Genomic DNA, 19,941 nt, shown 5'->3' on the forward strand with positions numbered 1-19,941 from the left:
TATTATTTGTATCAGGTTTGGAGTTAACCTATGTAATAGAAGGCCTAAGTTTTGACACGGCACAAACACAATCCATCAATATGAATTGCCAACCCCCCTAGTATGAGGTTGCACCCTACTTGTGCTTTAATTGAACTGCCTCAAAATTTCCAAGAAAGATGTGGTTTTAGAGAAGGGATGAGTTTCAAAAAGATAATTGACATGGTTGAACGCAAGTAATATTATTGATATAGGACCAGCAAAAGAACAATCGGTGACTCTTGATATGTAAATTACAATCATAGGAGGTTTAATTCAACTTTCACCTACACCATTTAACTTGTGTTGAATCACATGTAAATTGATCAGTCTGTAAGGCAGACCTAAATATGAAGTAACAACAAAGAAATGATACTGTCAAACCAAATGGCTTAAGATGACAATGAGAATGAGATGATAGCTAATGTCAATGACTGGCAAGATACAAAAACATGCATGGTCATGTAGATTCAATCTCACATTGGATGAATGGAACAAAAGCTCAAATGGATTCAGTGCAGAAGGTTCTTCTAGTGTGTTTGTACGTATATAGGATTTTTAGAATTTCACACACTACAGTAAGTTCAAAAGATCAGACTCACCCAATTACAAGTATAAAATCAACACAAGTAACTTCAGATGATGGACTCCTCTAATTCAAAGCATCAAATTTGCACTACAAGATCATATTCATCAATCACATACTTCCCAAGATCAGAAATCGAATTGGATTAGAAAGAACAAAAGTAACTCAATTTTTGCTACAAAGTACTTGATATGCAAAATACAGAAAACATTTCACCAATCACAGAGATCAATTGGTTAACGGGCCTTCTTCTTTCCTGCAATGCTCACTCGCTTACCCTTCAAAGTCCGGCAATTGTTCTTGGTGCGCTGTCCTCGGCAGGGCAGGCCCTGTATATGCCTTATCCCTCTGTAGCACTGTATCTCCTTCAGTCTCCTTATAGCCAGCGCATTGAATCGCCTCTGTAACACTCAAATTCAAACCAATTAGAGAGAGAAAGCAAATGCAAAGACTAAAGATTTGGTGAGATAGAACCATACGAGGTCGCCTTCAATCATATACTTGGAAACTTCGTCACGAAGAGTGATGAGTTCTTCTTCGGACAGGTCTTTGGTGATTTTGTTTTCCATGCCTAGGTCACAGAGGATTTGCTTAGATCGGCTTCGGCCGATCCCATGGATGTACTGAAGAGAGTACTCCACTCGCTTGCTATTGGGAATCTCCACACCTCCAACACGGGCGCATTTGATACTCAGACCACCAAACTGTAGAAAACAGATGAGCCCTAAAAAAGAAGGGGACCAGCACATAACACGAAACCCAAGCCCTCCGTTTGGTTCAGGCGAGAAAGAAATGCGGCACAGGCGTGCCCAACAAATTTATTGACGAATGAATTGGGAGTTCCACAAATTCTCGGTAACCAAACGGAGGAAAAAGAAACAGATTGAAAACCCTAAAATAAAAACAAGGGAAATTACCTTAGGAGGTGCAGGGGTGGAGAAGGAGACATTGTTAGAAAGAGAGAGAGAATTTCTTGTGTTGCAAATCAGGGAGAGCGAGGGTGCGAGAGGCGTCGCAAGCGCTTGAGCCATCTTCCTTCTCTCAATGCAGAAGACGAAGAGTGAAGAGCAAGGCCAATTATAACTTGAGAGGTAGCCAATCCCTTATCCTTTAAATCGGGCGTTAAAAAATAAAAATAAAAATATTTTCTCATCTCGCTTCCTGACTTCCTTGTTTCCAAAATTCATTTAGTACCAACTTCCGCCTGAGATTCCCATGACCAATTACTGAACAGATTCAAATTCGTGCTTAGGGGAATTCATGTTTGTTTTGTTTTTAGCTCTATTTATTTATTTATTTTTCGTATTTATAAGATGAACTATTTCATCTAATCAATAAAGTGGCATTTCTATTAGATTTGCAGAATCATAGGCCTTGATGTTGTGCCATATAATAGACACCCATGGTAACATTATTTGGCCACTTAAAATAACTTCACATCATAAGTATTTGTAGACTTGATAGGGCCAATGGCCTAATAAGTTTATAATATTGTAATTAATATACATTTCACACCATAATGGATGAATTCAATGGGGAATTCGATTGAAATGAATTATTATTATTCCTTTTATTTTCTTAAATTCCCAGGGTTTTAAAATTGTCTCTCTACAGCCCATATAAATTGCAATCAAGAAATCAAAATCCTGACCAAAATTACTATAAAATGTCATATTGAGCCCACTTGAAATCCACTTTTTCTGCTTACCAAAATTATTTTACATGGTATGGAATATTTGTTAGAGACGGATTGAAGCAGTTGGCATAGCATAGAGAGCAGAACAAGATACACATACACATTACATACATAGCCAACTATAATCCATACAGCACTTGTTCAAGAACGGTTTCCGCCAGCTCTATTTCCTGGATTCATTCCCCCAACTCCATGCCCACCTGTTTGTCCGGTCGGATTCCTCCCACCCCCGAATCCGAATCCGCCATTGAAATTGGCACCACCGCCCCCAAACGGGCCAAACCCAAAGTTGCCACCATAAAATCCGAAGTTACCAGTACCACCCTCACCTGAAGAAGAACCGCCCCATCCGAACCCAAATCCACTAGGCCCACCACCACTCCTGCCAGAACCTGCGCCGAAGCCCCAACTGGCACCTGCAGGACCTGAACCAGAACCCCAACGGTACTCCCAACTCCCGTCCCTCGACGAGCCGCCACCGTATCGGAAATTCCAGCCTCCCTCCTGCCCCTGATCAGCCATGTTAGCCCTTGGTTGAGCCTCGGCTGTGATCTTTGAAGTACAACTAGAGATCAGAATGCAGAGTGCTGCCGCTAAGTCTATAATAACCCTAACACCAGCGTTCATTTTTGGGTCCTTACCATTATTTTTTTTTCATAAAGTCAAGAACAACACTGGGTGGTTGCGAAATAAAAGTTACCATTATAAAATCAAGCATCCACGTATTTGCCGTGCGCTGGGTGGTTGGAACTTGGAACTTGGAATTGACCCCCCACTCTTGTTGTTGCTTTGTATCTTCTGGAAATCAGCTTTATAATAGACTAAACGGTATACACTATACAGTTACGTTAGTTGGGCTTCTGGCCCGTTAGCGACTGGGTAAGAATGGATATGGCGGCCCAATTTCGTGTGAATTATTCACTAGTATGCCTTAAGACCATAAAAAAAAATTACAACCATTCTCAAGTAACACCAGTTGATATTTTTATTACACAAATCCTATATTATGTATAAAAATCCTATGGCAAATAAAGTTATTCGCCATATTCCATGATGAAGAGGAAGCTAGGAACACAGGAAGATGCCTTCTTTCACTTTCACTCTCACCTACCATATTTAAAGCCTCTCTTCCTTACTAGAGGAATCCTTTTATTGATTTAACCTTAATCACAACTACCTATGCACATTTGTGCATCCTATCCTTATCAGTGGTTTTCATAGACTGTTTGCATTTGAATGTACAAGGCTTCCTCTTCAAAAGCAATTGCCCAATGAATTCCTTTTAACAAACCATATAAGTCAATGAATAATAGTATAAGGAGTATATAAGACAATTCGTTGTGAAAATGAATTTGAATGTTTCTCTACAACCTACTTCTTCTTTCTCTCACCAAAACATTTAAAAATTTTGCAATAAACGAACAAGTATTAAAAATTATTTTCAAATTTTAAACAATCCAACAATTATGAAAATAGATTGCTAACTTTTTTAAAGATAAAATTAAAAAATAGAAGAAAAAATCCTTTGAAATAAAATTTAATTTTTCAGTTAATTTATAAATATTTTAAAAATAAATAGGAAAATAAAAATATGTTAATTGAATTTTAAGATAAATTTTAAAATAGAAAATAATAATAACTTTTATGTAAAATATAAAAACTTTTAGAGGCTTACACTAAAAAGGTAATGGTCTTAAATTTTTTTTTTGAAAAATTGGCTTTTAAAATTCAATGAAAATATTTTAATTTTCTTATTTCTATTAAGATACTCAAATATGAATTTTCTTTTTTTAATAGTGACATGTAAAAATAGACTTCACAATAATTTAACATCCTCTTCTACCCTTTACCATCCAAATATACAAATTATACGGATCTTGACAAAATTATCAAGTTCATATATCCCTAAAACACAATTGCCCCAAAAAGAAAAGCAAACTAAAATAATGATTTTTTTTTCTCTTCAAATAAAATGCTACATCATCATCGTGTTGCCCCATATAGAAAAGCAAATTAAACTCCAACAATGAAAATTTTTCCCTCTACAAATGAAATATTGCATCATCACCATCATAATATATAGAAGAACTAGATTATACAGTATTATAAGTTTCAACGTAAAAAGATAAAAAAGAAAAATCTAGATTATGACAGAACTACAATCTCCTTGGAAAAAGAAAAGAGAGAAAAAAAAAACTAATATTCGTCAACTAAAAAAAAAATCTACTGAAAACATATAATACATGTAATAAACATATTTTAATTATTTTTAATTATTTTTTTTATGATTCTTTTAAAATATAATTATATAAATGTAAAGAATGATTAAAAATAAAATATTATTAATAAAAATATGTTAGTAACATTTTAACAAATACAAAGCAGACTTTTGTTTAAAAATGTTGGAGAACATTGAAGTCGGCCCGACAGGACAATGCTCATTAATGACACCAGCAACCGTGTAGAATTTTTGTACGAGTCATCCGTATTGAAAAAGACTCGACACAGCCGTGTTCGCGTTAACATGGGCTCACTCATATCTCAAAAAATATTTTCAGTTATACAATGTTATAGACCAGACTAATGAGGATGAAACACGTGGAAAGCCTGTCATCTATATATATATATATATATATATATGAAAGAAGAATATGGGGAATGTTAACTGATCTCAGTGTACTTACTAACATATTTTAAAAACTATTTTAATAACACTTCCAAACAAGAGTCTTAGATTCTATTTGAAATATTTTACAAAACTATTTTTAAAAATAAAAATAAAATAAAATTTGTAGTCTTTTTAATTTTTAAAATTTTTCAATATTTATATAGTGTTTGTCATATTTATCTAATTTTTTTTAAAATAATCTCTAAAAAAGTAAAAGTAACTAAAATAATTAAAACATATTATTAGATAACACTCAATTTTCATAACATTTTTCAAAACAACATTTTAAAAATAATTAACATCCAAACATATTTTTGTTTTTTTATTTTTATTTTTTGGGTTCCCCATAGCAGAAAAATGTTACATTAACCGAACACAGGCTGAACCTCTTTTGACCGATTTTCTTTATTTTACCACAGGAAGAAAGACCGAAATACATGAGGTAGCCTTCCGTCTCTCCCCATCATTTAGAACACCAACAAAGCATTGTTAATATCGTAGCCCAACTTCTCCAAGTTGGGTTTCACCGCAAGCTCAATCATCTGCGGTGGACCACAGGCCAGAGCCAAAGTATCAGTAGCAGGTGGGATGTGCTCCTTGAGAATATCTTCTGTGATGTGACCCGAACTGTATTTCCACTCTTGGCTTGTGGTCTTACTCACCACATACCATACCCTCAACCTCCTCTCATGCTTTCTAGCCCAATCATCAAGCCTCTCCCGCAGCAATATATCAGCTTCAGTGTGATTAGCATACACCAAATACATCTCGGTATCATCCCCTGGATCGTTCAACACAGCTTGAATAATCTGATAGATGGGCGTGATCCCAGTGCCTCCTGCCATCATGGCCAGCTTGGCAAACTTGGGTTTCCGTTCGTCACTCACAAGAAAGTAACCACGCCCAGTATATTCTATGTTACCCGATGGACCCTCCACGTCCAATGTGGCCCCCAATGGAAGCGAGTCCAAGTACTGCGACATGAGGCCAACATTGAAGTAAATCTTAACCACAAGCTCGAAGAAGCCCACTTCATTAATGTTGCTAGTCGGGGTGTAGGCTCGCTTGCACAGCTTACCATCAATGGCAGCACACAGGAATATGTGCTTTCCTACGGGTAATCCCAAAACTTGATCTTTAGACGGCAATGCAAATCGAAAACGACGTACGCCATGTGAGATGGAATCCCTGGAGACGAGCTTGCATGGGATTTTCTCACGAGGAACGAGTGCAACGCTTCTCAATGGGGTTAAACCCTTGATAGGAGCAAGGTCAGTCAAGTTGGAGGCCCCATGTACTGAGGTGTTGGGAGATGATGCAGAGGAGTCGGAGGTGTAACCGGTGGTCATCAACTCACCAATTCGATAGTCCTCGAGAAGCTTTTTGGCTTTATCAGAGTGTATGGCGTCGAACTCCTCAGTGCAGTCGGTGCCAGCTTTGGTGAGGATGCTGTCGGTACCGCCAGGGTGGTATTTGAGGAAGCGGGTGCAATCGTAGACGTGGCCGTGGATGACGATCCATGTGGAGTGGTCTGAGTTGTGTTTTTTGACCTCGGACATGGAGTACGTCAATTTGGAACGGGGTGAGACATTCTCCTGCGGAGTTGAGTTGGCGTTCTGTTCACGCGCCATCCATCCTCTGGCTTGGTTTCCTGGGAGAGTTGGATGCTCGAACACGATTCCAATCTCTCCCTCGGGCGACTTGTACAAGTGCGTTTTCACTCTGAACCAGCAGTTGTTCATCATTCCCTGCACAATTCCATTATTATTAATTTCTCTAATCAGCCCCCAAAACATTCCTCACATCTATCAAAATAATTACTCTATGAGCTCATGATGATGGACATAAAACACTGCAAACATGAGGAAGAGGAGATCCACATGAGAAATAAAATAAGCAGTGGGTGTGGGGATATGGACACGCGTCAAAATGCGACTGGATATGACATACCATGACGTTCCAGATGAGCTTCTCTGGTTGGGTGTTGAGAGTCTCATCCCAGGCTCGAACCGCAATCTCTTTGGCACCAAGCAGGTCCAGCACCTCCACCTCTAGTGACCAGAAGCACCAGCACCAGTACTTGCCGTATTTGTTGGGCTTCTCTGGGTGGTCCACTCTGCACACTTGCCACGTTTCCCCTCCATTGGTCGTCACTTCCACACGTGTCACTTTCTTCCCTCCTCCTATTTTTAGAAAAGACATTCCACCAATCACGTTACACACTTGATTAGTAGGGAAATTGTATTTGTGCCTCCATCACAGACGCACCACGTCTATCTTCCATGTTATGTGGAAGAGAGCCGTGAAAATTACAAAAAGTTATTGGCCCATAATTTAATAAGGAGGTAGGTACATGAAATAATAATTGCATATGCATGTAACTAAGATTGCAATGACATGGTTTTTCCTCATTTTTAATATTTATTATGTTTGAGTAATTATCTTAGGAAAATTCGTCCTTAAATTAGGAAAAAATGGTGTATGAAAAGAAACTAATTAACTGACAAAAAAAAAATTAAAGAAAGGCATCGTCAATTTTGAGGTCTGGGGCATAACAAGGGTGATCACTTTGAGAACTTTTCATTTAACGCAGATGAGGGAAATAAAAATAAAAATAAAATAAAACCACAAGATTCCATCAACAACTCACCAGAGTACGCGTAGCCCCTCAACGTGTAGGGCTTCTGGATCCTGCAGGAGTCGATGAGTATGGTTTCTTCGTGGCCTGGTGTGGTGATGACGGAGTTGATGTTCAGTTCATTGATGATGTACTCCGGCTTGTGCCACCAGTCTGCTCCATGTCAACCAATATATGAGCACTGACAGTTGTGCTTTAGGATTCGACATTTCGATAATCGCCTCAAAATCCATTAATAAACTAAAATTATTGTCAAGTCTAAGGAATGTGTGGGGATAAATTTGCTCGTGGTGGATGTGGAAATGTGGCAAAGAGTAGAATTCCCTCATCAGATGGATGATTACGTGGCAAATGAGGCCTGGTGAATGATATGACAAATGCAATATTGGATGATGAATCAAAAATAAAATGAATTGTTTATTTTTATTTTTTGGCAAGTTTATGTGTTATTTGAATCTAATAAAGTTTACCAAATTTTCTTCATTTCTTTTGTAAAAATGAAAATAAACTATTAAAATATTAAAAAAAAGTAACTTCAAATATATAATTTCATATTTATTTTAGATGTATTTATTTTTCCTTTCATCAATTTTTACAAGTATAGTGCAGGTGGTGGTGAATCTGTAAATTGAAAGGTGGAGGAGAAAGATGAAAGGGAGAGGGGTGAGAAAGATACATCACTTTTTTTTTTTTTTTCTTTTGAAATTTTCTATCTTTATATTAGGTGTGAACAGTCGAGGTTGGTTGGGGTATTAAGAATTTCACGTACAGATTACTAAATTTTGACCTAAAGTTGGTAAGAATTTTCGGGCTCATTAAAACACGATTCTCCTTCGTCATAAAACCAAAATAAAGAGTCATGTCTATTAATACGGGGGTTGGGGGTGGCGGGGAGCAGTGTACTGTGTACCTTCGGCCTTCGCTAGGTCGTCGTCGACGTGAGAAGGGAGCACTCTGTTGTCGTTGTAATGGTAATAACTGTCAGATTCTTGGCGGGTGACGATTATACGCTTGAGCCATTTTACCATACGGCCCCCAATGAACCCTGGAATGATCATCCTCACGGGGAAGCCATGATCTGGTGATAACCGTTCACCGTTCTGCATGTAAGCTAATATGATGTCTCGCGCCGGATCCATCGCTATTTCCTTTTTAATGCTGGTTCCATACTTGTAGCCGCCTCCACCGGGTAGATCTTCCGCCCCTTCGAAACACACATTCAATCCTCCTTGCTTGCGGCTCATGATGCCGCACCGTTTCAGAACATCGCGTAAGCGTACGCCGACCCACACTGAAGTGGACACCGCGGCCGCCCCCCAGTAGAAGCCTTTCGTCTGCTTTATCATTTTCTGCTCTCCCCGGCGGTTACCGGCGCATACCAGCGTGACAGGGAACTCCCGTCTGGGGAAGCTGTTCATGAGTTGGTCCATGGTGAATGTTTCGCGTCGCTTAACGAGTCCAGATACCTCCACGGTCCAGTCGTCCCATGAGGCCTTGGGGACTGCACCGTGGTTGCGAACGTAGTGGAGGGGGACTGGCGTGATGAAGCCGTGCTGCATGAGTCGGTTTAGTGGTGCCTCCGAGTTGAAGGGGTGATTCCCTGTGAGGCGGACCATGGAAGGGTTGCGCTGGATCCAATTATCCGCAGTTCCTTTGTCCAAGCTGGACAACTCTGATTCACTGTTCCCCTCGGGCATCAAATCTTTCCAATAGGATCCACTCTCGTCTTCACTGGAGGAATAATATTCCACTCCTCCATCGGCGTCAGGAACAGTCGAATCGGAACAGTGGGGATTATCGACGGATTCCTCCATTGCAAACAGAGACAAAAACAAAACAAAACAAAAGCTTCTTCAAATTTCTCAGTGTCAAACTAGGTTCTGCTGCTCAGAAAGTAAGGGGCTGGGATGGACTGAATGTATAGGGTCGTGGGATGGAAACGTGTCGTGTGGAGGAGTGGGAACCACATAACCGGACGGCTAGTTTAAAGTGAGCTGGCTCAGGACCATGGCTCCAGTTGTCGCTGTCGGTTTGGGAATTTTTGGGGCAACGGTTTTCGGCCGCAAATTTTAGAAGATATAATACTCATAAGCCATATCTATTTGGATAATTCAACCATTAGAAGATATAATACTCGTAAACCAATCACCATCGAAGGAAATTTTATAATCAAATTAACCTCAGAGATACTAGAACCTCTTCTTATCTCACCCATGATATCGTGTTTTGGGATAATTTTGATAAATAAAGTTATCTAAAAAATGTAATGAAACCGTGATTAGAAAATAATAATAAAAGAATGACAATAATGATATACTTATAACAACAACATCAACACTTACGATCTTTATAAATAAGATCGAGAAAAAAGAAACCGTGTGCATTTAAACTTGTTAACATTTACACTGTACAAGTCATAATTTTTTTAATTTTTTTCATGTTACTACTTTTTAGTCCTTTGCTTTGTTAAAGATCCTTTTCATTATTACATCTTCTACTCCTAAAATCCTTGGTGTAATTACAAACAACAGGTTTATTCGCTATCTTTAACCAATTTATCTTTTGTAAAACTCTCTTATATATAAATAGAGAAAGCTAATAGAAAATGATCATCAGAGAAAAACCAAGATGAATCATCTTCTCTATAAAACCTCTCTATAATATTCAACACTATCGTATATTATGAGTTTTAGAAAAAAGTAAGAATCTATATTCTTTGCTAAGGTTCTATTTACTTTTAAAATATTTTATTGTATCTATTTTACCTATTAAAGGGAACAAAGGGTAAGAAATAAAATAAGGAAAAATGAGACATGCTTAAATCAAAGTTTTTTCACTTCACTATTTACTAAAACTATATATATATATATATATATATATATATATATATATATATATATATATATTATTTTTGACTACTTGACTGAACTATAATAGATTTTTATAATGTCATTAAAAAAACTAGAGTATTTAATTTTTAATCCTTGACCTTAACACTAACGCTGTAGGAAAAAGACATTGAAAATGAGGCTTTAGTCTAGTTTATTAGGGAGGTTTTCAATCTTTGACATAAAGTGATGTTTTAAAAGTGATAGTTTTACTATAGATTATTATTAAATTGGTATTTAGTCTCTAAAATATGAATTTGATCTTTTGCTTTAGTTACTTTGACAAAAATTAGAGATTCTTACTTCTATCAAAACTCAAAATATATGAGTGTGAGATATTACAAAGAGTTTTTTTAGAAAACTTGGATCATCTTGGTTTATCTCCGATGATCCTTTTCTATTGGTTTTCTCCATTTGTAAATGAGCGAGTCTTACACAAGACAAATTGGTTAAAGATAACAAAGAATCCTATGATATGTATTTACACCAAGGTGACTACCGACCAAGAACAAATGATGTAATAATGAGGAGGTTGTTTGTTAGAGTGGATGACTACAAAATTGTAACATGGAAAAATTTACAATTTTTATAATGTGAATGTTGGAAATTAAGTTTTCAATGAGAATGTTGACAAATATTTTTCTTCTTTTAATGTTAGGGTAGATAAGTCTAGTGTGAACACTGATAAGTCTTTTTTTTTTCTTTTTATGTAGAGTTTTTTTAGTTTTTGATTCATAAAGGTTCTAAGTGCTAATGTCGTTGCTCCAAATCATCATTCCTATCATTTTCTTTGTTGTTATTTGTTCTTCAATATTCCATGGTAGTAATGAGAAGGTTGTTTGATAGAGTATAGGATTTGAAAAGTAGTAACGTGGAAAAATTTACAATCTAGCTATATGATGTGAATGTTGGCAAGTCTTAAATGTGAATATTGACAAGTCTTTTTTTTCATTTAATGTGAAGATTGAATGAATTAGTGTGAACACTAACAAGTCTTCCTTTTTCCTTTATTTGATGGAGAGTTTTTTCAACTTTTTTATTGTAGAGTTTGTATGTGCTAATATTGTTGTTCCAAATATTCCATTGGTATCATTTTCTTTCTTGTTGTTTCCTTATCACAATTCCATTGTATTTTTCAGGTTCTTTTTCAATTTATATAATGTGAATGCTAACAAGTCTTTTTCTCCTTTTAATGTGAGGGTTGACTAGGTTAATTCGAATGTTAACAAGTCTTCATTTTTCATTTGAAATTTATCAATTATCTTCTTATTTTGAGTGAGAAATGAGATGAATAAAAATAATAAATAAAAAGGACAAGAAAAGTATTTGATAAAATTTTTAACCAACAAGAATAAATGCATTTAACTAAAACTTTTAAAAAATGAAATTAATCTTATTTTTTATTACTCATGTTTTTTTTTAATAAATATTACCATTTTTTTTAATCCATCATTTCATTTTTCAACCTACATAAAATGCTTAGTTGTTTTTTTTTTTTTTTAAGTTATTCCTCAAAGCACTCCCTTGGATTCCCATTAGCACAGTGTCATCCTAGGTTCTATCTCAATTTATATCTAATTCCTTTATATTCCTATCATTGTGATACTATCCTAGGTTCTATTTCAATTTCTCTCTAGTTTATTTAGATTCTATCTCTTTTATCTATAATTCCTTTGGATTCTCGTTATCGTAACGCCCTCCTAGGTTCCATTTCAATTTATCTCTAACTCCTTTGGATTTTGTTCATCGCAGCATCGTCCTTAGTTGAGAGGAAGTGAGTGAAAATAACAAATGAAAATTATAATAAATGCATTTTAAACAAATAGGACTAGATTTGTTTAGCCAAATTTAACCAAAAAAAAAAGTCAGTGAAATTAACCATATTTTTTTATCACTCATGCTATTTCTATTTAATAAACCATTATCATGTTTTTTTTTTAATCCATCATTTCATTGTTCAACCTACAAATCATGCTTTGTTGGTTTTTTTAAGTTCTTCCTCAATTGCTTTTAGACCATATTTTTTTAATTTTTGTTTTGACTTATAATCTATAATCAAATATTTTTAATTGAATGGAAAAGACCAAAATAAGTGGATCTTTTTTTTATTATTATTTAAAGCAAAAAATTTGAAAAATGAATTTCATACAAAGTTCTCCAAATATATGACTCAACGCTAATTAAGAATAAATTATTCTACCTTATTGGAGAGAAAAAAAATCATGTCTATTTAGAGAACTTAACCATTAGAAGATATAATACTCACAAACTAATCACCACTATAGAAGAATAAAATTTAATAACTGAATTAGCTTAGAATTAATAGAACCCTCTTCTTATATTAGCGATGGTATCGGGTTTTAGGATAATTTTGATAAAGAAAGTTATCAAAACCTAAAAAAATGCAATGGAACTGTGATTAGAAAATAACAATAAAAATAATGACAATAATAATGCACTTAAAGTAACAATATCAACATTCAAAGTAGACTTGTCAACATTCACATTGTAAAAGTCGTAATTTTTTAAATTTTTTCCATGTTACTACTTTTTTGTCCTCTACTTTGTCAAAGAATCTCTTCATTACTACATTTTAGGTTCCTAGACACCCTGGCGTAATTACAAACAGTAAGATTTGCGATATCTTTAATCAGTTTATTTTTTGTAAAATTCACTTGTATATAAATAGAGAAAAGCTAGTATGGAAGGATATAAGAGAAAAACCAAGATGAACCAACTTCTTTATAAAACCTTTCTAAAATTTGAATTTGATCTCTAAAATATGCTAATAATTCTAATTTTACTTTATGCTTTAGTTACTTTTAATGTCCTCTATAGGAATGACAACAAGGTAGGTTTGTGACGAATCATCCATATCTCAACCTCATTCCATTTATTTATATCTATTCTCATTTTCTTACACTTGCCTCGATTTAATTTTTAAAATCTTTCTAATTTTTTTATTCTTAATTTTAACATTTTTAAATTTTATTTAAAATAAAATAATTTATAAAATATATAATTATTTATAATTTATTTTTATGAAAATAAATATTTTATATGTGTTAAAAAAGTTGAAAAATGAAAAAAAAAATTAAATAATATTTTATTTAATATTAAATACAATCGAGGTGGGGCAAAATAAAATAAAGTCATACCTGAACCTGTCCCAAACCAATCTTAGATTATATATAATTAGATGTTTGTGTAAGCTATAAGTTTTATTACGTACTAAAGCTGAAAAGTTTTCACTCTAAACAATTTTCATTTCTCTTCATCTCTTACCCAGTACTCCCTCTAAAAGGTAAAAGGTAAAGCAAACACAAGAAAATGTTCAATAGTCAATAAAACTCTGATAAATAATAAAGATTCTTACTCTACTGAAGTTCAAAATATACAAAAGTGTTGGATATCACAAAGAGTTTTTCTAGAGAACTTGGATTTTTTTTTTTTTTTACCGGATTTCTCCATTTGTAAATAAGTGAATTTTACGTACACAAGACAAATTAATTAAAGATAATAAAGAATCTTATGATCTATATTTACATCAAGGTGATTGTTGATTGAGAGCAAAAGACGTAGTAACGAGGATGCAATTTTATAGGGCAGAGGACTAGAAAAGTAGTAACATGGAAAAAATTACACTTTTTACAATGTGAATGTTGGAGAGTTTTTACCATGTGAATGTTGGAGAGTTTTCAATGTGAATGTTAACAAGTATTTCCTTCTTTTGATGTGAGAGTTCGCAAGTTTAGTGTGAACGTTGACAAATTTTTCTTTTTTTATTTATTTGATGAAGAGTTTTTTGAGCTTTTGATTTATAGAAGTTGTAAGTGGTAATGTTGTTGCTCCAAATCATTATTGCCATCATTTTCTTTATCGTTGTTTACTCTTCACGATTCCATTGCAATAATGAGGAGGTTGATTGATAGAGTAGAGGATTTGAAAAAATTCACAATTTATATGATGTGAATGTTGTCAAGTCTTAAATGTGAATATTGACAAGTCTTTTTCTCCTTTAATATGAGGATTGAGTAAACCAGTGTGAACAGTACTAACAAGTCTTCCTTTTTCTAATGGAGAGTTTTTTCAACTTCTTATTATAGAGTTTGTAAGTGCTAACATTATTACTCCAAATATCTTATTACTATTATTTTCTTTCTTGTTGTTTCTTGATCATAGTTCCATTGCATTTTTCAAGTTCTTTTTCAATTTATATAATGTGAATGATAGCAAGTCTTAAATGTGAATGTTGAAAGGTCTTTTTTTTATTGGACTAGTTTGAACATTGACAAGTCTTTTTTTTTTTCTTTATATGATGGAGAGTCTTTTTAGCTTCCAATTATAGAGGTTGTAAGTTTTAACGTTATTGTTCCAAATATTTAATCGTTATCATTTTCATTCTTGTTGTTTCATAATCATAGTTCTATCGCGTTTTTCAAGTTCTTTCAAGTTTATCCTAAAATCCGATATCATTGAGATAAGAAGAGAGTTTTGGTATCTAACATTAATTCAATTATAAAAATTTCTTTTGTAGTGGTGATTACCTCGTGAGTATCATAGCTTCTAATAGTTGGGTTATCCAAATGGACATGGTTTTTGTTTATTCAAATAAGATATAATAATTAAAACTCTATATTTTTTATAATATTCAAGAAATTCATTTGAATGAGTCAACCATTCTAGTTTTTATTGTCGGATCAAAGGTTCTTTATTATGCTTTGTGTATAGTTAATGGTAAGCTTATTGTTGCTAGAAATATAATATATTTAAGTTATTTAACCTTATTTATCATATTAATAATTCTTTTTATTTGTATGGGTTTATTTATAAGACTTATTTATTATTTTTTTTGTTTCTTCCTACCTCTTCTATGTTTAATTATTTTTTTGTTAAATTCTTTATCCTAACTTTTTTCCTTTTATTAATTTTTCTAAGACTGACAAAAAATTATAAAGGTTTTTTTTTTTTTTTTTTTTACTTTCTAAAAGCATTTTTAGATTTTCTTGATTCAAGCGTCATAAAGGATTTCATTATTGTACTATTTCTCTGTTTCGGATTTCTGAGTTTATTTCTTTTGAGTTGTTTTTTTTTTTTTTTTTTTTTTTTTTTTATGATTTATGGTTACTCATTGGTTTGATTGCTCTGATTTTTGTGTTTTATTATTATTAAGATTTTTATGATTCGTTTGATTGCTGGAAACTAAAAGAAAAGGAAGTGAGATTTTTTTCTATGTTTCTCATGTCATTCCCATGTTTTTTTCTCGTTTCCCACCAATCTTTTGCCTTTTTTCTTCTATAGAACCAAACAGACAATATTTTCTTGGAAAATAGGGAAAAAAATCCTATTTGTTATCTTAATGGCATAATAATAATTGTTTTTTTTTCTTTTTCGTTTTCCATCTTTTTTAATGAGTCGGTCTTGTTAGCATGTTGAATTTATAATATAGTTTCCATTCATGGATGTCTGCCAATATTTTGGTAAATTTTGGGTCTCTGTAGTAAATTTTGAGCGTTGTTGTGGCGGCTCATAAGGTGTTTGATACAATGCCGGAGACGAATTCGGTTTCTTGGGCAACAATGATTTCTGGGTATATGTCGCAGCAGCGGCTTGCAGGTGAAGCTTTGATCTGTTTGGGCTAGCCAAAGGTTGTTGCAATTCACAAACCCGTTGCCTTTAGGAAGTGTGTTTTTCCATGTCAACTCTCATTCCACTTCTTCCAATAAACCAAAACTATTCCATCCTCCCACTCATCCAAATTCTTGTTTTTTTTTGGTCTCAATGGGAAAATTTGCCAATTTAGGTGGAAATGAGAATTACGAAAGAATTAAAGAAGTCACCCGAATTACATGACAAAACCCCACTATGAAAGATTTTAGATTTCTAACCTTTAAAAAGTAAATAAATTAAAAAATAATAAATAATAGATAAATAAATAAACCTGGAGAAATATGAGAAAGCAGAGCGTATAGAAACTCATACAAGTCAATCGCTCATGCTTTTCAACCCAAGCATCAAGCTCTTTCCGTAGAAGTATATCATATCATCTTCAGTACGATTCGCATACACCAAATGCATCTCGGTATCATCCTCTGGATCCTTTCAACACACCTTAAATGATCTGACAGATAAGCGTGATCTCAGTGCCGCCTGCCATCGTGGCCAGCTTCTTGGCAAACTTGGATTTATCATGCACATGAAAGTTGAAACTTACCACGTCTAGTCCAAGTGATCTAGTGGACCCTTCAGGTTCACTGTGGCCTCAATAGAAGCAAATCCAAGAGCTGCGACATGAAGCCATCATTTGGGAATTTAGGGTGCACACCCTTAAAGCAAATTTTAACCACAAGCTCAAAGTAGTCCACTTCATTGATGGTGCTAGTCGAGGTGTAGGCTCGACTTCACAACTCATCATCAGTTATAGCACACAGGCATATGTGCTTTCCTACCGCTAATCCCAAAACTTTATACAACAATGCGAATCGAAAAAAGACTCACGTGAGATGGAATCCTTGAAGACGAGCTTGCATTCGATTTTCTCTCCAGGGAGGAGTGCAACGGTTCTCAATGGAGGTTTGAAGGCCCCTGGATGGAGTTGTTGGGAGATGTAGCCGGTGCTCATAGAATTCTCCAATTCGATAGTCCTCGAGATCCTTTTTTGGTTGTATCAGAGTGCATGGCGTCCAACTCTTTAGTCCAGTCAGTGACGGCAATATTGAGGATGCTGTGGGTGCCGCCAGAGTGGTCTTTGAGGAAGGGGGTGCAATCGTAGACACGGACGACAATCCATGCGAGTCAGCTGAGTCGTGCTTTTTGACCTCGGACATGCATATTTTGGAGAAGGTATACGTTCATGGCATCAGAGGAATAGAGGAATATTAGACAAGGTGCTTTTCAGAAGCCATCCATTCTCCGGCTTGGTTTCCGGGAGAGTTGGATGCTTGAACACGATTCCAATCTCTCCCTTGTGCGACTTGCACAGGCTTGTTTTCACTCTGAACCAACAGTTGTTCATCATTCCCTGCACAATTTCATCATTGTTAATTTATATAATCAGCCCCCAAACATTCCTCACATTTAACAAAATGATTACTTTATGATCTTAGGAATAATCATGTTTTGATTTCTACTCCAAGACTATCACATCAAACTTGCTATTACCTTTACTTCTACCACTTCCATAAACGACAAATGGCCCCGGCCCAAACCCACGGGAAGTGGTACCAACTGATAACTGCTTGAATATCAGAGGGCTGATGGACTTAAAACTATTACAGACATGTGGAAGAGGGTGGTGAGATGGACACGCGTCAAAACGTGATTGGAGGGAGCATGGGATAGGAGGACATACCATGACGTTCCAGATGAGCTTCTTAGGCTGGGTGTTGAGGGTCTCATCCCAGGCTCGAACCGCAATCTCTTTGGCACCAGGCAGATCCAGCACCTCCACCTCTAGTGACCAGAAGCACCAGCACCAGTACTTTCCGTATTTGTTAGGCTTCTCTTGGTGATCCACTCTGCACACTTGCCACGTTTCTCCTCCGTCCATCGTCACCTCCACACGTTTCAGTTTCTTCCCACCTCCTCCGTTTTACAAGACATTCCACCAATCACGTCAATCACTTAGTTGCTCTGTCCTTCACTCCATGGCATGTTATATGCAGCACTCCAGATTAGTGGGGAAATTGTGCCTATGTTCTAAACCCTACGGGGAACTTACAAGAATAACACTCAGAATCTTGTACGTCCCAAGTTCAGATTTTTATTATTACTAACAGGACCCACTCCATATGATAAAATCATACTTGATACTTCTATTAGACTCCAGATACTTGAAAAGAAGATTGAAAGAGTCCCACCACATACGCAGCCATGTCTACCTTCCATGTTCTGGGGAAGAGGACCGTGGAAATTTCAAAAAATCATTGCTCCCATTAATTTAATGAGGAGGTGCATGAATAGTAATTGCAAATGAGTGTTGTAAGTAAGATGACAATTGTTCCTCCCCCTCCCTCATTTTTAATATTTGTCATGCCTGATTAACAAAGTCAAATACAATTATCTTGGGAAAATTTTAGGATAAATGGTATAAGAAAAGGAACTAAATGACTAAAAAATTAAACCAAGGGAGAGGGATCGCTTTCAGAACTTCAAGGAACTCAAGTTAAAAGCCGACTAATGCTTTTTGCATGTGAAAATAGGGGAATTTGGGATACTTATACCGAAACAAAAATATCTTTATTTATCCAACTTACATTAATTAGTACTTTGTAAGAGCTACATTAATTTTTTAATTCCGTTCAAACCGTATTTTTCAAATAAGATTTTACTTGAAAATTTAAAATAGAAAAGTAAATATAACATCCACTTGGATTGACAATAGATTTCAAAAGAGTTGAAAGTTGATATCACCCTTTTGACTCAAAATTCAAAATTGGTATCATGATAATAGAACCTAGATGGGAAGTCCATAAAAAAAAAATAAGGAAAAGTGCATTTTATAAAATATATATATAAAATAAAAATCCAAATTTAATTTATTTACCTATGACGGCCAGTTTAAATGGCTGGTGACCTAAGTGAGCTAGCTGAGGACCATGGCCCCAGTTGGCACCATCAGTTTGGCAATTTTGGGACTCTGGTTTTTGGCTACAGCCACGCAAACCTACGCCAAACCCTAATAAATATCCGATCCATGTGATAATATTTTTTTTTATTAATCCACCAAATCCTATTTTCATTTCAATAACCATTACCATGTTTTTTTTGTTTTTGCCTTCAATTTTGAACCAACGTGACATGCTCAGACGACGTTGGCTTTTTTTTACTTTTGGCTGAATGCTACAGATCCTTTTCTACTTTTTCCTTTTTTTTTTCCCTTTTTTTTTTTTTTTTTTGCGTTATAACTTATATTCAAATATTTTTAATTGTATAGAAAAGCCAAAATATGATGAAACCATGTCCTTTGCTGCTCGCTTCATCCTGCTCTCCCCTTCCATTTACCGCAGTGAGACTTCCTCTAGTCTTCTGCATATTGAAATCATTTAATTTTTTTTTTCTTAAGTTATAACTTATATTCAAATATCTTTAATTGAATAGAAAAGTAAAAATATACGAATTTTTGACGGGGGTGTTCCCTCACTCACCCTTTAGTCATTGGTTCCAATGTTGCACCTAGCTCATGTATTCTTCAATTTCTTTATTTTATCTATGGTTTCAAAAAGTAGATTTCTCTATCTTTCCATCTCTTATTCACCCTTGTGTAGGTTTTTTAAATGATTTATGGATATTCATTTGTTGAATTCCTGTGTTTTTTTTCGGCTAACAAGATTTTTATAATTTATTTGATTGATGGAAACATAAAACAAAAGTAAAGTGACATTTAACTATTTTTTTTTCATTTCAGTCCCGTATTTTTTCTTATTTCTTACAATAGTCTATTACTAT

The 19,941-nt window shown here is 34.8% G+C and overlaps 4 protein-coding genes across 4 annotated transcripts; all 4 read right to left on the reverse strand.

Moving 5' to 3' along the window:
• Positions 1-652: 652 nt before the first annotated feature.
• On the reverse strand, positions 653-1,689 carry LOC117906127 (30S ribosomal protein S13, chloroplastic-like). The gene is made up of 3 exons (XM_034819085.1): positions 1,522-1,689; positions 1,084-1,308; positions 653-1,005 (listed from the first exon to the last, which is right to left on the reverse strand). Exons 1-3 carry the CDS (start codon positions 1,633-1,635, stop codon positions 841-843), a joined length of 504 nt encoding a protein of 167 aa, XP_034674976.1. The 5' UTR covers positions 1,636-1,689; the 3' UTR covers positions 653-840.
• Positions 1,690-2,441: 752 nt separating this feature from the next.
• On the reverse strand, positions 2,442-2,822 carry LOC117907124 (glycine-rich protein DOT1-like). The gene has a single exon (XM_034820515.1). It carries the CDS (start codon positions 2,820-2,822, stop codon positions 2,442-2,444), a length of 381 nt encoding a protein of 126 aa, XP_034676406.1.
• Positions 2,823-5,273: 2,451 nt separating this feature from the next.
• Positions 5,274-9,474, reverse strand: LOC117906287 (nitrate reductase [NADH]-like). Its single transcript, XM_034819267.1, has 4 exons — positions 8,517-9,474; positions 7,619-7,759; positions 6,919-7,151; positions 5,274-6,716 (listed from the first exon to the last, which is right to left on the reverse strand). Exons 1-4 carry the CDS (start codon positions 9,418-9,420, stop codon positions 5,436-5,438), a joined length of 2,559 nt encoding a protein of 852 aa, XP_034675158.1. The 5' UTR covers positions 9,421-9,474; the 3' UTR covers positions 5,274-5,435.
• A 7,707-nt stretch (positions 9,475-17,181) lies between these two features.
• On the reverse strand, positions 17,182-18,043 carry LOC117907126 (nitrate reductase [NADH]-like). Its single transcript, XM_034820518.1, has 2 exons — positions 17,846-18,043; positions 17,182-17,515 (listed from the first exon to the last, which is right to left on the reverse strand). The coding sequence occupies exons 1-2, from the start codon at positions 18,041-18,043 to the stop codon at positions 17,354-17,356; spliced, it is 360 nt and encodes a 119-aa protein (XP_034676409.1). The 3' UTR covers positions 17,182-17,353.
• Between the last annotated feature and the right edge of the window lie 1,898 nt (positions 18,044-19,941).

This window comes from Vitis riparia, chromosome 18, assembly GCF_004353265.1.
Source record: "Vitis riparia cultivar Riparia Gloire de Montpellier isolate 1030 chromosome 18, EGFV_Vit.rip_1.0, whole genome shotgun sequence".
In the NCBI taxonomy this organism is placed as follows: Eukaryota; Viridiplantae; Streptophyta; class Magnoliopsida; order Vitales; family Vitaceae; genus Vitis; species Vitis riparia.

Excerpts from the sequence above, each read along its gene's own strand:
- LOC117907126 (XM_034820518.1), bottom strand. The coding sequence starts at position 18,043 with ATGGACGGAGGAGAAACGTGGCAAGTGTGCAGAGTGGATCACCAAGAG. Across the intron at positions 17,516-17,845 it reads AGCTCATCTGGAACGTCATG|GGAATGATGAACAACTGTTG; the intron begins GTATGTCCTCCT and ends GAAATTGTGCAG.
- LOC117906127 (XM_034819085.1), bottom strand. The coding sequence starts at position 1,635 with ATGGCTCAAGCGCTTGCGACGCCTCTCGCACCCTCGCTCTCCCTGATT. Across the intron at positions 1,309-1,521 it reads CCACCCCTGCACCTCCTAAG|TTTGGTGGTCTGAGTATCAA; the intron begins GTAATTTCCCTT and ends TGTTTTCTACAG. Across the intron at positions 1,006-1,083 it reads ATATGATTGAAGGCGACCTC|AGGCGATTCAATGCGCTGGC; the intron begins GTATGGTTCTAT and ends TGAGTGTTACAG.
- LOC117907124 (XM_034820515.1), bottom strand. The coding sequence starts at position 2,822 with ATGGCTGATCAGGGGCAGGAGGGAGGCTGGAATTTCCGATACGGTGGC.
- LOC117906287 (XM_034819267.1), bottom strand. The coding sequence starts at position 9,420 with ATGGAGGAATCCGTCGATAATCCCCACTGTTCCGATTCGACTGTTCCT. Across the intron at positions 7,152-7,618 it reads GAGGGGCTACGCGTACTCTG|GAGGAGGGAAGAAAGTGACA; the intron begins GTGAGTTGTTGA and ends TTCTAAAAATAG. Across the intron at positions 6,717-6,918 it reads AGCTCATCTGGAACGTCATG|GGAATGATGAACAACTGCTG; the intron begins GTATGTCATATC and ends GGAATTGTGCAG.